This window comes from Sceloporus undulatus, chromosome 1 (assembly GCF_019175285.1).
Source record: "Sceloporus undulatus isolate JIND9_A2432 ecotype Alabama chromosome 1, SceUnd_v1.1, whole genome shotgun sequence".
In the NCBI taxonomy this organism is placed as follows: Eukaryota; Metazoa; Chordata; class Lepidosauria; order Squamata; family Phrynosomatidae; genus Sceloporus; species Sceloporus undulatus.
The window spans coordinates 309609347-309624452 of NC_056522.1; the positions used below are offsets into that span (position 1 = coordinate 309609347).

General features: G+C 41.0%; 2 protein-coding genes across 10 annotated transcripts in view; both read left to right on the top strand.

Annotated features, from left to right (window-relative positions):
- The window catches only part of NR1H3 (nuclear receptor subfamily 1 group H member 3), a 62118-nt gene extending 52026 nt beyond the window's left edge, over positions 1-10092 (top strand). For all 9 annotated transcript variants that reach the window (XM_042452255.1, XM_042452308.1, XM_042452247.1 and 6 more), the window contains 2 exons: positions 6768-6862; positions 8138-10092. In XM_042452255.1, coding sequence (XP_042308189.1) covers positions 6768-6862; positions 8138-8284 — 242 coding nt within the window. In that variant the 3' untranslated portion in view covers positions 8285-10092. The remainder of the gene's footprint in view (positions 1-6767; positions 6863-8137) is intronic.
- A 2649-nt stretch (positions 10093-12741) lies between these two features.
- Positions 12742-15106, top strand: part of MADD (MAP kinase activating death domain) — a 143460-nt gene continuing 141095 nt past the window's right edge. Inside the window, exon 1 of the mRNA XM_042459775.1 lies at positions 12742-12939. The gene's annotated coding sequence lies outside the window, so the exon portion shown is untranslated. The remainder of the gene's footprint in view (positions 12940-15106) is intronic.

Consider the following 15106-nt stretch of genomic DNA (forward strand, 5'->3'; position numbering starts at 1 on the left):
TGTCCTCAGGTAACATCTGAAGGAGCTCACAGTGCAAATAGAATGGGAGAATAGTAATTACTACAGTCAGCCCTCCTTCTTCACCAAACTTCAAGCATCCATGGCTTAAAAATAGTTTTAAAATATAAAAATTCAAAACAAAAACAAAAAACAAACAAAAAAAACCCCCAAAACAATCCCACCTTGATTTTGTAATTTTATTTAGGGAACACCATTTTACTGTGCCATTGTATTTAATGAGACTTGAGTATCTAAAGATTTTGGTATCTGGAGGGGCGGTCCTAGAACCAAACCCCAGTGGATTCCATCAAGAACCCCTTGTACCTACATTTTAAATGAGTGCAGCCATATTTTTGAAAAGTGTTATATAATTTCAAGAAATCCTTGCCTCGTCACTTCCAGCCTCTACATCTGTACTCCCTAATATGTCACCAAAGACCTACAGGGAGTATATTTTTCTCCATAAAAACATTAGAAAATTGAGCTGCATTCCTATGGAAGGAAGTCTCTAATACAAAAAACATGCCACATACATCACGATAAGCAAAATTGAATAAGGAAGCAGCTGTGTATGTTGTCTGAACATGCCTTCTGCCAGCAGATGGGCTATTTAGTGCTACAGTGCCTTGAAGAAGTATTCACCCTCCCCTTGAAATTTTCCACATCATTGTGTTACAACCTGGTACTGAAAGGGATTCAATTTATGTTGTTATCACTTTAGTTCAAACATTGCTTCAGTTCACAGAGCCTCCACAATTCCCTGGTGTCTGCCTCTTCAAAACAAACATTAAAAATAAGGAGATGCAGGCATCCAAATCAACTCACTTGATGACAAAACATTACCATTACAATGTCTCTAGACTGCAATAAAACCAAATATGAGCCAGATTCTCTCCAGCAGAGGTGTTTTAAAAAAAATCTGTGTAAGCCCAAGTAGGTGCCATCTGGGCTGTGGGTGTGGGTGTGGGTGTGCTGCCTACTGGGAGACTAGCTGTGCTGGACCTTGAAGACACTGCCCTTCCCTGCCAGAAAGGCCTTCAGAGTCTGGTGGAACTGCTGGGAGAGCAGCCATGTGGGACCCTGAAGTCATTGCTGCCCCTAGCAGCAGCCACTGCCTGTTTAGGGTTTGGTGCATCCACTGGGCAAGTGGGAAAGTGCAGTCTGCATCTCCCGCACCCTTTAGTGATGCCTCTGTGTAATATGCATTGAGTCCCATTCTGGGATAAAGGCAGGATAGAAATAACAACAACAACAACAACAACAACAACAACAACAACAACAATAATCTTTGCTGCAAAATGCTATGCATGGCACAAATCCAACAGTATTATTTGCCTTGTGAATACCATCGCCATGGTGAAACACGTTGGTGGCAATTTTAGCTTGTAGGGAAATCTTTCCCCAGCAAGGCTTGGATTAAGGGCAAAATGGATAGAATTAAATATAGTCCAATTTTAGAGGAAAATTCCTTTTAATCTGAAAGGAACCTGGGACTAGGGTGGAGGTTCACCTTTCAGTAGGACAGTGACCATAAACACACAGTCAAAAGTAATTCTGGAGTGGTTGAAAACCAAGCACCTGAATCTTTTAGGATGGCTCAGTCAAAGCCTAGAGCTCAATCTAATTGAGAATTTGTGGCAAGGCTCAAAATTGGCTGTTCACTCTTAGTCCCCATCCAGCCTGACAGAGGTGGAACAATTTTGCCCATATGAATGAAGACTATGCATGATAAAGGTGAACAAAGCTGATAGAGACTTACCAGGGAAGACCTGCAGCTGTAATTTCTGCCATAGGTGCTTCTAAAAAGTATTGTATTGTCTTGTGGTACGTGTATGTGTATGTGTGTGTGTATGAATACTTATGCAACGAAGAAGTGTCAGTTTGTTTTGTTTACTTTTAACTTTTGTGCCACAGTAAAAATAATTTGTATCTTCACTATGTTGAGTATCTTGTGCCTAACAAGTATACTTAAACTAAATCCATTTCAGTTCCAGGCTATGATACAACAATATGTGAAAAAGTCAAATGGGGAGTGAATCTGTTTGCAAGACACAGTATCTCTGATCCTGAATCTTTGCTTGCAGTTTTTTTTAGAAAGCCAGAGTCTTAACCCTGACTTATGGTTCTGGCTTGATAACAAGCAAGAAAGCATGGTTTGAATGTCATATTATATAAACCACAGGCAGAGTTTTTCTGTTTTGTTTAGTCACATCCGCTGTAATAACGAACCAAGCAGGAGAGAGCAAACTGTGTGCAAGCAAGCAATAAGCAACATGCTTGCTTGTTCTTGGTATGTCAGAGAGTTTAGCAAAATTGTCAGTATAAAGTTGAATTTATTTATCCCCATATTGCTGGTTGGGGTGTGTGCACTAATACTGAGAATGACAGACTTGCATAAAGCTGCTTTATGAGGCAGGATTTGAACAGGGACATGCTGATTCACACCTTAAGTCGCTTAGCCACTTTCCTCCATTAGCTCCTAGTGTTTGCTTGTTTCTTCTATTGAAACTGATGGGACTTAAGGGTACTTGTCTTTGGCTGAGTTACACTCTTTCTTTGTTAATGAAACATTTTTCAACATGGATAATACACAAGAAATGTGGAAGATTGGATTCTGCCATAGGCATTCATCTTTCTGTTGTTTTTAAACTGTAGGATGCACCAGGAATTATGGTCCACATTTAGAAAATGGCATGACACTGAGTTTTGGGGTTTGAAAATAAACCACTAAGGTGTGATCATGTGGGAAGGCAGATTCTGAAAATGGTAGTAAACGTGGGAACTCTGGACACTTGGCTATTGCATGTCTCATGTCATTGGATATGTTTCATTTTGTGCAGCCTGAGGATGTGGATAGAATCCTTGGAGATGTGAAAGCCACCATCTGCATACTAGACCCAATGCCATTCCTGGCTTTTACAAGCAGCCAGAGGAGGATTGGCCAAGTTGTTGAGGGGAGTAGTAAATGCCTCACTCTGGCAAGGGAGGTTTCCATTCTGCCTAAAAGAAGCTGCAGTAAAGCCTTTTTAAAAACAAACAAACAACCCCCCCCCCGAAAACCATCATACTGGAGAATTACATTCACTCTCCAATATTGCTTTCTTGGACAAAATTCTACAGCACTTGGTGGCCTCCCAGCTCCAGGGCTTCCTGGATGAGACTGATTATTTAGATTCATTTCAACCTTGCTTCAGGCCTGGCTATGTAATGGAGACAGCTTTGGTTGCCTTCATAGATAACCTATGCTAGGAACTAGACAGAGGGACTGTTGGTTGACTGCTATACTTTTCAGTGGCTTTTGATATGTTGACCATGGTATCCTTACAGGATGCTTCTCTGGGAAGAGACTTGGGGGCACTTATCTACAGTGATTTTGGTGTTTCTTGGAGAGGTGGAGGTGTTGGGGGATTACTGTTTGACTGCAAGGCCATTGGCCTGTGGGATCCCCCAGGACTCAATTTTGTCCTCCATGCTATTTAGCATATACACAAAACTGGGAGATGTTATTTGGGGTTTTGAAGTTCGGTGTCACCGACTCTTATCTTTTCTTCCCATCTAATTCCAAGGAAGTTGTTTTGGAACTGTGTCAGTGTCTGCTGTCATTAGTGGACTGGATGAGGGCGAACAAGTTGAAACTTAATCCAAACAGGACAGAGTCAATCTGGTCAATCAGCTGACAGATCAGAAAATAGGAAGTCAGCTGTGCTACATGGGGTTAGATGTAATCTCCATTTTGCAGCTTGGGTGTCGTCCTCGACTTGATCTGAGTCTGAATGTCCAGGTTTCAGTGGAGGCCAGAAAGTGGTAAACCAGTTGTGCCCATTCCTGGAGATGTCAGATATGGATACAATGACATATGCCTTTATTATGTTCTATTTGGATTACTGTAAAATACTGTACAGAGCTAGTGTTGTTTAGTGGTTTGAACTTTGGACTATGACTCTGGAGAGCAGGTGGAATCTCCCTCCTTGGAGGTTGTTAAACAAAGGCTGGATGGCCATCTGTCGGGGATGCTTTGATTGAGAGTTCCTGCATGGCAGGGGTTGGACTGGATGGCCCTTGTGGTCTCTTCCAACTCTATGGTTCTGTGATTCTATGATTTCTTTGTCCACATGGCCATGGAAAGCCAGTGGCTGACCTTGGGCATGTCACATTCTCTTAGCCTCAGAGGCAGGCAGAGGCAAATTCCATCTGAACAAATCTTGCCAGTAGAACCCCATGATAGGGTCTTACCATGAGGCTTTAGGGTTACCATATGCCTGAAATAACTTGAAGGCAAACAACAACAACAACAACAATAACAACAACAAAACGTACTGTATGCTCGGCTGCCCTTGGAAACTGATTGGAAACAGTAGCAGGTCCAAAATACTGTGGCCAGATTGCTGACTTGGGCTGGTTGCAGAAAACATATACCCCCCCCCCCCAGTTGAAACAGGTTCACTGGCTACTGGTCCATTTTTAGGCAGAACACCATTCTGGTTATGACCTTTAAAACACTACATAGCTTGAGGCAAAACAATATAAAAGACTGTATCTATTTCCATATCTTCCTGGCTTTTAAGATCTTCAGGAGAGGACTTTCTTTCCATTCCACCATTATCACAGTAATGAATAGTGAAGGCACAGTAGAAAGCCTTGTTAGTGCCTGCTTTCAGGCTGTGGAAGTCTCTTCCATGGAAGTTTGGTGGGTCCCCTGTCCTTTTTTCATGGCAGGCAATTTTTTTTTTTTTATTTAGCAGGTCTTTGGTTCTTAAATCATGTGGCAGAAAGGTGTTTTCAATGTGGTGTGCTGTATTTTAACTTACTTAAAATTTTATTCGGTCATTGACCAGCAATATAGTACACAATGCAATTGCAGCAATACAAAACAGAATGTAATTATATTATTTGTACATTGCTACTTATATAATAAAAACATTAAAAACAGAATTAAGGATAAAAATAGAGTGTGTATACATGTGGCTAAAGTAGCGAAGGTTGAGCAGCACAATATGTTACTAGCTCCGATAATTTCCAGATTTTGGCCTGTGTGAGTGACACTTTCTATTAGCCTTCGAGGTTTTGTCTCGTCATGAGAGGGCGTATTTTACATATGATGTAGCAAAATTTAGCCACTGTATATACAATACTAGGCGACTGGCTGTTCAAGAGATTACAGACAAGTACAGTGTCTGAGCTTCCTGGGAATTTTTCCAAAAGTGGGGTGATCAGTTGAAACCTGATATCTTTGAAGAATAGGCAATACAGGAAAGTATGTTCAAGGGTTTCAATATCACAGTTATTGCAAGGGCAAAGTCGTGCTTTGAAAGGAGTTTTCTTGTATCTTCCTTCTAAAACCGCTGAAGGGAGGGCATTAAAGCGGGCTAAGGAGAAAGCTCTTCTAAATTTAGGTAATGTAATTTGGAACAAGTATGAAGCAGGTGACAACATAGAAATTGATCTGTTGATTAGAATACGCCCCGGAAAGGCAGCAGTCTCTATCTGGCCTTCTATATCGAGTAATCTCTGTTTTATGGACAGTTTGGCCTGATCGAGATTTAATTCTAGTATGAACTCTTTCGATAGGCCTATGGATAATAGTTTCTTATTTATGGCCGATTCCCAATAAGATTTATAGGTATCGGTCAAGATATATTTTGTTAGTCCATCCGGGGTTTTATTTAGTTTGAGCCAATAGAATAAAACATAAATCCACATACTTGTTTCAATTTTACTGGCTCCAGCCTCTCTTCTCAATACCACGTTGGGAACATTACTACCAACTTGAAAGATTTTCCTTAAAAAATTTGTTTGCACTCGTTCAAGGGGCATAAGATCATTATAAAGGCCCAATTGAGCGCCATATAAGAGTTGTGGTCTGGCCTTAGCCTGGAAGAGTTTAATTGCTGCTGGAATAAATTGGGCTCCCTTAGAAAAAAAGTATTGTTGGATTGCATTAGCTGTTTTTTGTGCATTTTTTGAAACGTATTCCAAGTGTGCAGTTCTATTACCCGTGGCCTGTAGCACAATTCCCAGGTATTTGAATGTCTTAACCTGTTCAATAGTTTCTTTTCCCAGTTTCCAATTTCTTCTTCTGGGTTGCTTAGAGAAAGTAATGATTTTAGTTTGAGAACAATTTATTGTTAATCTTTCTTCACTACAATAAGTGACTAGCGACCTCAGAGCTCTTCTTAATCCAATGGGAGTCAAAGATAATATGACAACGTCATCGGCATAAAGAAGTAGATTTACATGTCTATTTGTCATTTTGGGAGGGTGGAAGGAGATCTTATTCAAATGGGGAACTAAGGAATTTATATAATAGTTGAACAGAATAGGGGCTAGAACACATCCTTGTCTAACTCCGATCTTAACTTGGATTTCTTTGGACATATGGCCTGCTGAGCTACATCTCACTTTCAGCCGATTATCCTCATGCAATTTGGCAGAAAGGTGTTTTCAATGTGGTGTGCTGTATTTTAATCTTTTAGAGTATATTTTAACTGTTCTTGAAATTGTTTTAACTATGTGCCTTACTAATAGCATTACTTGTTTAATTGTTTTTTAAAAAAACATTTGTATAAGATATTAGTTGAACTTTCTTTTAAATTGAAAACTGCCTTGGGTCCCATGCCAGGTGAAAGTTGGAATAATAAATAAATAAGTAAATACATCTCCTCCCTAATCCTTAACAATTTCCCCAAGCTTGGGGCTTAATTTTAGAGGTCTTCATATGGCCAGCCTGCATATACACATCCTTAAAGCTATAACCTGCTTATTTACAGACCGGCCAAATGTTCAAAACCAGCATCTAGTGGAAAATCTGCAACATACATATGTAGAAGCCCTTCACTCTTACATCTGTATCCACAGACCAAACGTAAGTGTCTTGGCTAAGCTCTGACAAAGTTTGCATTATCACATGTCTGAGGAATTTTTTTCTAATTAAAAACATATTCCTCCCTTGATGTCTGAATGGGTTGAGTTTGCTGCATGGCCAACATAGTTTAACAAATGATGTTGTTTATATATAAAGCTGTTTTACCCTGGGTCAGACAACTGGTCCATTTAATCCAGGACTACTCTGACTGGCATCCATTCTGAAAGGTCTCAGGCAAGGATTTTTTCCAGCTGTTCTGTATGAAATTCTTCTAACGTCGAATGGAGATGAGATGCTACGTGTTGGAGAGAGGACCTTCTGCATGCAGTGTTGCTGAGAACTGAAAATGTCTGTTTTGGATTATAACTTTCATAATTTCTCCATCAGCATGGAAATTCTAGGAGCTACCATTCAATAACAAACAAACAAACAAACAGTGAGCCATTCTGGGTCCCAGTTCCCAGAAAAGAGCGGGATTCAAATATATATAATAATAAATTATAAGTACATAAATCCAGAAATGTAATGTTCCCATGTTTTACTACTGAGCTATGATCCCCGCTCTGTTCTTTGACATTTAGTCAGTGCTATGAATGAAAGGATAAGAAAGAACATGGATTTTTATATATAGACCTAATAAATGGACTCCTTGGAGATAACTAGCTGTCTTTTTAGTGGAGGATGCTGGGTACTGATTATAGTCTTTAAACCAAAGTCCATGTAGTTAGGGATGACAAGTGGCAATGGAGAGGGAAAGAATATTTTTAAGTTTGCGAGTTGAATGTTTAGAAAATAAGAGAAGCCTTGGACATGGTGTGTGTGTGTGTGTGTGTGTGTGTGTTCAAGATGACAGATGTGTCTTTCCCAGGTTTCCTAGTTCATAACATAATGGCTCCTAATTCCTTATCTTTATTTTTATTTGCCCATTTTTTAAAAGTAAAATAAAAAACCCCGCAGATGCTAAGATTTGAATTCATTATGCAAAGTATGCCAAGCAGTTTATGCAAATACCTAGTTTGTATAATTTGTTCTGAGCAGATAGCATAAAATCTATGGGTTCTTTGGCACAGAGCATTGCCAGCTGTGATGTAACTGCAGCTGTGAGAAATTTAATTATTTGGCTGGCATAGGCGGTTTAATATTCATTACTTTTGCTGCCTAAAATGCTTTGCTATCTTTGCTTTTCCTTAGTCCTTTGTAGATGCCAAGCTGAAACAGATAAGCGGCTTTTTGAGTGTTCCTGACATTAATGTCCCTTTGTGTGCAACTTTACAGGATCATCTAATGTTCCCACGGATGTTAATGAAACTGGTCAGTCTTCGGACTTTAAGTAGCGTTCATTCTGAACAAGTGTTTGCTCTTCGGCTACAGGACAAGAAGCTGCCACCACTTCTTTCAGAGATCTGGGATGTTAATGAATGACCACATTGTCTCAGGGCTGTGACCTTTTCTAGTTACCGTCATTTACATGTTGCTAACAAGAAGCTGTCACCTCAGAAGGCTGTGGTTTTCTGCTTTCTTTGCTCTAAAGAGACAACGTAGAAGCCAAATGAAGTGGACCAGGTGATGTCTTAGTCTTTGACTTAATGTCTTCCAGCAATGAGACAACAACTGAAAAACCTCAAGAAAATAGAGTTGAAGAATTCATCCTACTTATTTCACAAGTGGCTTTCTTCTTTCACATAGTTCCTTATGTTTAATTTCAAGGACTCACCATTCAGACAGAAGCGTCTCAGAACTTTGGAAGGCAAACCTCCTTCCTGATCCATGCTTGCATAGCTCCACAGTTTAACACATTGACCTTCAGAATACTAATTGACATTTTATGGTCTTTCATTTCTTTTCTTTCTGTGAGCTGGAGCCATAAGTGCCATTTTGTTGACTTTATTTGGAATGGGGCCTGTGGATGGGGAAATAACTGTGCCCCATAAATATTACAATTTCTCCAAGTTTTGCTATCCTTCACCCCAAACTATATCTCCATGTGGTATTTTGGTACATTTTGATGTATTGTGGAACCATATCCAGTCACCATTCCTTGACCTTCCATTGGTTTTCTAGCTCCCTTCCTAAACTATTTCCCCTTTGTTAGGTTCCAGACATGTTTTCAAGCTAAATATGTATCTGGACCTCCATGTGGAAGGAAATTTAACCGAACAAAGGTTTTGGGGAAGAGTTAACCATCTTTCCCCCTCCAAAATAAAAAGAAATATTTTCACTATCAAAAAAACCCCAGTTGGGTATTTGCTACACAGGCTCACATGTTGAGTGTTGCCCTCAAATATCTTCTGACAACAATAGAACTCAGTTTGCATATGTTACTTAAGAGCATAAAGGGGCCATCATCTGTTCTGATATTCATGTTTATTATCTCTCTGCCTCTACCTTAAATGTGTCAAGTTGTCTACAGATTATCCTTTGGGGTTTTTTTACCCATAAAGAATGTAATATTTACAGATTGAACCTGTTCAGAGCTCAGCATAATTTAGACACGCCTATGTTGGTTTAGGATTTTGTTGAGGATTGTGAAATCCCCTTCCCCCTTTTAAACTACAGACCAGAGAGCCACCAACTGAAGTCTGGTGCAAAAGACGTAACTCTTTGAAGTAAATAATTCTGAACCCCTAAATTTGTTTACCTTATGGGAACTGATCCAGGCTTGCAGCCCCACTAGATAAGAATTAATTCCTTGTTATTCTTGGCTTTCTTCCTTTCAGTAGTATAATTTAGAACAGAGGGCAGTTTTGTTGGTGCTATAATTAAAAAACTGAAAGTTATGAGTCCTTGCCAATCTACTGCAAATCAATAGGAGATCTGCCAGTAGATCCAGATCTGCTTTCTCTCTTGTCATCTTGAAAACACACTTTCCTGTCTAAATGCCAGGTTATTTGATGCCAGGAATTAACTCTTAGGATCCTTGGTACCTTAGGAATATGTGTTCGATTCTTTCTCAGAATTTAAGTTCTGGAAGCATTCAGAGAGCCTGGCCTCATGAAGCAATATGATGTTGATTCTGTAGCAAGTGCCATACCTATGGTGTTGGCCTTATGTTTGTTTTGCACTTGAGGTTGCTATCTTTTGCTGGCCTTTATTCTGTAAAGCACTTGTAACAATTTGTAAAATCTTTTTTATAACTCTTTGCAATTGCAGAATTTTAATTCTGTATTTTAACTAATTGTTCACAAAGTGTTAATGTTTGTGCAGAAGAATAAAGCCTAATACAGAATGTTGACTGTCTCATGAAAAACCATTTCTGATGCATCAAGATCTTCTAGAATTGTGCTTTTGAGCTAATTATTTAAAAAAGAGAGGCTCAGGCTTGTGAAAGAAAAGAAGTTAATATGAAAATGAATTATTATATAGATCTAGATCATCTTAGTTTGCTCTGTACATTTTTACTATGTCTCATACCATGGTAAGGACTCTGATTTTGAAAAACATATTATTCTTAAAGTATTGTAAATATTATGTGCTAAATATTACCATATCATGATAATGTTTACATCATTATGGCCCAGAACAGATGGGCCTTTCGTGATGCCCTCGTCACGTGCTAGGGTTGCCTTGGGGCGGTGCACCCACACACCCCTCAAACCTAGCACCTGACGAGGGCGTAATAATGGCAGCGCCCTGTATACATGGGTGCCGCCATTGTTACGTAAGTGTTGTGCGGCACTTATGTAATGAATGCGCCAGTGGCACACTCGTTATGCCGCCACTGCAGCATAAAATGGACCTGCTTTTCGAGGGTTCTTTTTCCGCCGGTGGGAAGCCACGCGGTTTTGCGGCTGCAGCTTCCTTCCGGCAGAAAAACAGGCGCCAGAAGCCGCCTTTTTTGGGTGGTCTGTACCGCACCTATGATGGGATTTCTGTGCTATGTGTAGTCTGTTACTGTAAAAAGCAGGAGTCATTGGAATGTATAGGTACTTTGCCATCGACTAGAATGAGCTATAGATCTGTTTCTATGATTCTATGATTCTCCAAAGGAGATTATTGATGTGAGAAATCATTCACTTCTATCCTGTTCAGTGTTGGTGTTTTTGGTCCCATAGCATTTTAAAATCTTCAGTTAGATATTCAGAGTATTCCTTTTGATACAGTGCAGCTGGACTGGTCACTTTAGTGTATGCTTCTCCAGGCATATCGGTTTTATGTTAAAACCATTTGCTTTTATTTCCGAACATGGTAGTCCCTTTGAGAGCAGTAGGGCTTGTTCCAGGTGGATTATTTACTGGTTGCACTTAAGCAGGAGGTGGCTGTTAAGCAGATATATCTTTTCCTCTCAACCAAGGGTCATACAGTATATATATACCCCACTTTCTTCCATGCCAGCATTTGCTGAAGATGCCAGCCACAGAGGTTGGCAAAACGTCGGGAATAAACTCTTCCAGAACACGGCCACATAGCCCCAAAACCCCACAAAAAACCTATAGATATATATATTGTCATTCATTTGAGAAGTTTTGCTTTCTTCTGGGAGAAACAGCAGTTTTATCTGGAAAATCTTTTAGGATAGAATTATTATTTGATTGTTCTACTTTGATTTTTCATAACAGCTTTGTCAAAGGGTTTTCAAAGAAGTAACTGTGTTAGTCTCTTTCAGCATAAAAAGGAGGAATGAAGGGCATCATTTGAAGACTAATGGGTTTTTATTTTTGTTTGAGCTTTCATGGATATAAACTCACTTCTTCAGATACAGTACAGAGTGATAATCAATGCTCAGGCATAAAGCATATTTATACAGTTGTGGGAGTGAGATGGAATGTAATAGGATGCAGAGATATTCAAATAATAACTCCTGCCCTAGATTTTCATAGGTCTTTCCGCTCTTGACAGTGATCAGTGAGTGTTCATGTGTAAAAGCAACACATCTGCTTATCAAAAGTCAGTTGTCCAGGGTTTACAACTCTCTTGGAGAAGATTCCTTTTGCTATATGTGTAGTAGCGAGGATTCTTAAATTAATGTACGTATATATGAAGTTTAGTAGCAGAGACTCTTGTATTAATATATGTACACTTGTCTCTCCATATTTGGTAGGATTAGGGGCACAAGACCCCTATGAATATGGAAAAGCCACAAATAACAAAAACACCATGTTTTTACCTGAGAGAAGGACACCTCTCTAGGAATCTCTAGGTCCTCCAGGGCAACTGACCATAGCACTGCACTGGAGTAGCTACAAAGGCCTAGTACAATTCTCTCTATAGGAATCTCTAGGTCTTTCAGTGCAACTTTTAGTTAAGGTTGGCCACAGAGTTGCACTGGAGGACCTAGATATTCCTAGAGAGAACATATTCATCAAATCCGTGAATAATCAAAACTACAAACGTCAAATCTGCAAATCTGGAGGGATGAGTGTATATATAGTGTAATAATAATACAAGAATCCTTGCTATTGCACATTTCCTGTTTAGTATTCTGCTCATGGGCCCTATATTAATTATAATGGTGATGATGATGATAATAATTATATTACTATTATTATTAGCAGCCAGGAAAGCTGATGAGGGAAAGAGACCCCCGCTAAGCCTTAGGGGTGCTGCCACATTTCCTATGGAGTTCCCCCCTCATGGGCCTTATATGAATGATAATGGAGATGGGGATGATAAAATAATAATCCTTATTCTTCTTATTGTTTTAGCCAGGAGAGGCGATGAGGGAGAGGAGCCCCAGCTGAGCCTGAGGGGGGGTGGCACATTTCCTATTCAGTTCCCCATAGATAGGCAGGGCCTGCATGGGCCCAGCCAGGGAGGCGCTGGCCGTGGTGCTCGAGGGCTGTGGGCTCCCCCCGCGGGCGCCCGAATGGTTCCTCCCGTCCGCTCCGCCCTCCATTGCCCGCCTCCTCCCTCCCTCTCGTTGGTTCGCTCCGCCGGGGGGGGGGGCGTTGTTGATGCGGAACTGGAAGGGCTGCTCTGGGCTGCGTGCGCGAAGAGGAGGAGGAGGAGGAGGAGGAGAGGCCTCCTCCAGTGACAGCAGGTGAGGCGCCCCTCTGTGACACAGCAGCAGAGACCCCAGGAAGGGGGCAGGCAGGGCGGCGGTGGAGCTCCTGTGAAGGGCCTCCCTGGCAAGCAGGAAGGTAGGTGCGCAGGGGGAGGCTGCACTGGGTCCTCTTTTTCTAGGACGCGTCCTACATTTCAGACGCCTCCTGCCCAGGAGGGGGTTCCACGAGGTTCTACAGTTTTCTTGTCCTATACATATATGTGTGTATGTGTATAGACAGTATAATATATATATATATATATATGTCCTACATTTGTGTGTATTTATACACACACACACTCTCTCTCTCTCTCTCTCTCTCTCTCTCTCTATATATATATATATATATATATATGTCCTGCATTTCAGACTTCTGTCCAGGAGGGATTTTTCTTGCCCTACATATGTGTGTGTATATGTGTTTGTGTGTATGTGCATATATATGTATGTGCAACATTTATTTATATGTCCTACATTTCAGCCTTTTGTCCAGGAGGGGTTTCCACAATGTCCTCCATTTTCAGCATGACTGAGAAGCATCCATTTATATTTATATAGTAGTGTTTTGAGCTTTCCTTTGGTCATGTCTTCCATTTTTTTAATCCTACATTTATATATGTATGTATACACACACACACAGAGTATATTTATATATGTCCTACATTTCAGCCTTCTGTCTAGGAGGGGTTCCACAATGCCCTCCATTTTGAGCATGACTAGCATCCATTTATATGAGCGTTTTGAGCTTTCCTTTGGTCATGTCCTCCATTTCTCTTGAATTTCCAGCATTTTGGGGGCCTTGTCCTCCTTTGGGGTTCGGAGGCATCTGGTCAACCTGGATTTACCTAAGGGCAGGTTGGTGAGACGTGGTCCTCCTTTTCCAGGATATGCCCTACATTTCATCCTTCTGTCCAGGAGGGGTTCCAAAATGTCCTTCATCCTTTACAGCATGACTAAGAAGTATGGATTATATATTAGTGTTCTTAGCTTTTCTTTTGGAAGGTCCTGCATTTTTCATTGGATTTCCTACATTTTGAGGTGCCTTGTCCTCCTTTGTGGAGAGGACACATCTGGTCACCTTGGATTTATCTGAGTGTTGACCCTTGATTTAGTAGTACATGACCAAACCTGGCCCTCCTTTCCCCGGACATTTCTTACATCCCAGCCTTCTCTCCAGGAGGAATTTCCAAATGTCCTCCATTTGGAGCATGGATTTATATTTGTATGAGTGGGGTTTTAGCTTTTATTTGGCCATGTCCTCCATTTTGTCCTACTTTTTGATGTGCCGTGCCCACCTTTGCAGTTAGGACATCTGATTGCCCTGTGAGTGCAAGGAGGGCAAAAGTGGGTTTTTTTTTTATGCAGAGCCATGTGGGGATGGGACAGGAAGGGGTAAAGCCCCCAGCATTGGGGGCTGCTGATGGAAAGACCAGGTTTAGAGTATTGCCTGCAATATGCACGAGAGAGGGGTGTGGGTGTGTATCTGAACCCGCCACCTGCCCTCCCATTTTTGGTCCCAGTGTGCCCATGATGGTGCCCACCCTGAACTCCCTTGGGTCCTTCCTTCTCTTCTTTGAGGCTGCCTATTTTAGGGTCAGTCAGTGTAATGAGGTATAGTGGTTTTAGTATTGGACTGCTACTCTGGAGACCAGGGTTTGATTCATTGCAAGGCCATGAAACCTGCACTAGGTGGCCTTGGGCATGTCACACACTCTCAGCCTCAGGGCAAGGCAATGGCAAACCTCTTCTGAACAAATTTTGCCAAGAAACCCCCATGATAGGGTTGCCTTAGGGTCTCCGTAGCACAACAGCAGCAACAACAACAAATTCCCTACAGTAGTCAATACTCTAAACTAATGAGCCACCGTGGCATAGTGGTTTGAGTGTTGGACTGTGACTCTGGAGACCAGAGTTCGATCCCTCGGTTGGCCTTGAAACCTACTGGAAGGCCTTGGGCAAGTCACACACACTCAGCCTCAGGAGAAGGCAGTGGCAAACCTCCTCTGAACAAATCTGGCTAAGAAAACCCGATGATAGGCTTGTCTTTAGGGTCTCCATAAGTCAGAAACGACTTGAAGGCACACAAGAACAGCAAAGTGCAGCTGGGCCCAGTTGTCCCATTTTTCCTAAGGTGTATCTGCACTGTAGAAATTTATTTTATGTATGGTATTTATATCCCACGCTTCAACCTTAAAGGCTCCCAGAGCGGCTTACAATTATTCTTATTTTTAATTAGACTCAGGCTTACAATCTAAAAAGACAAG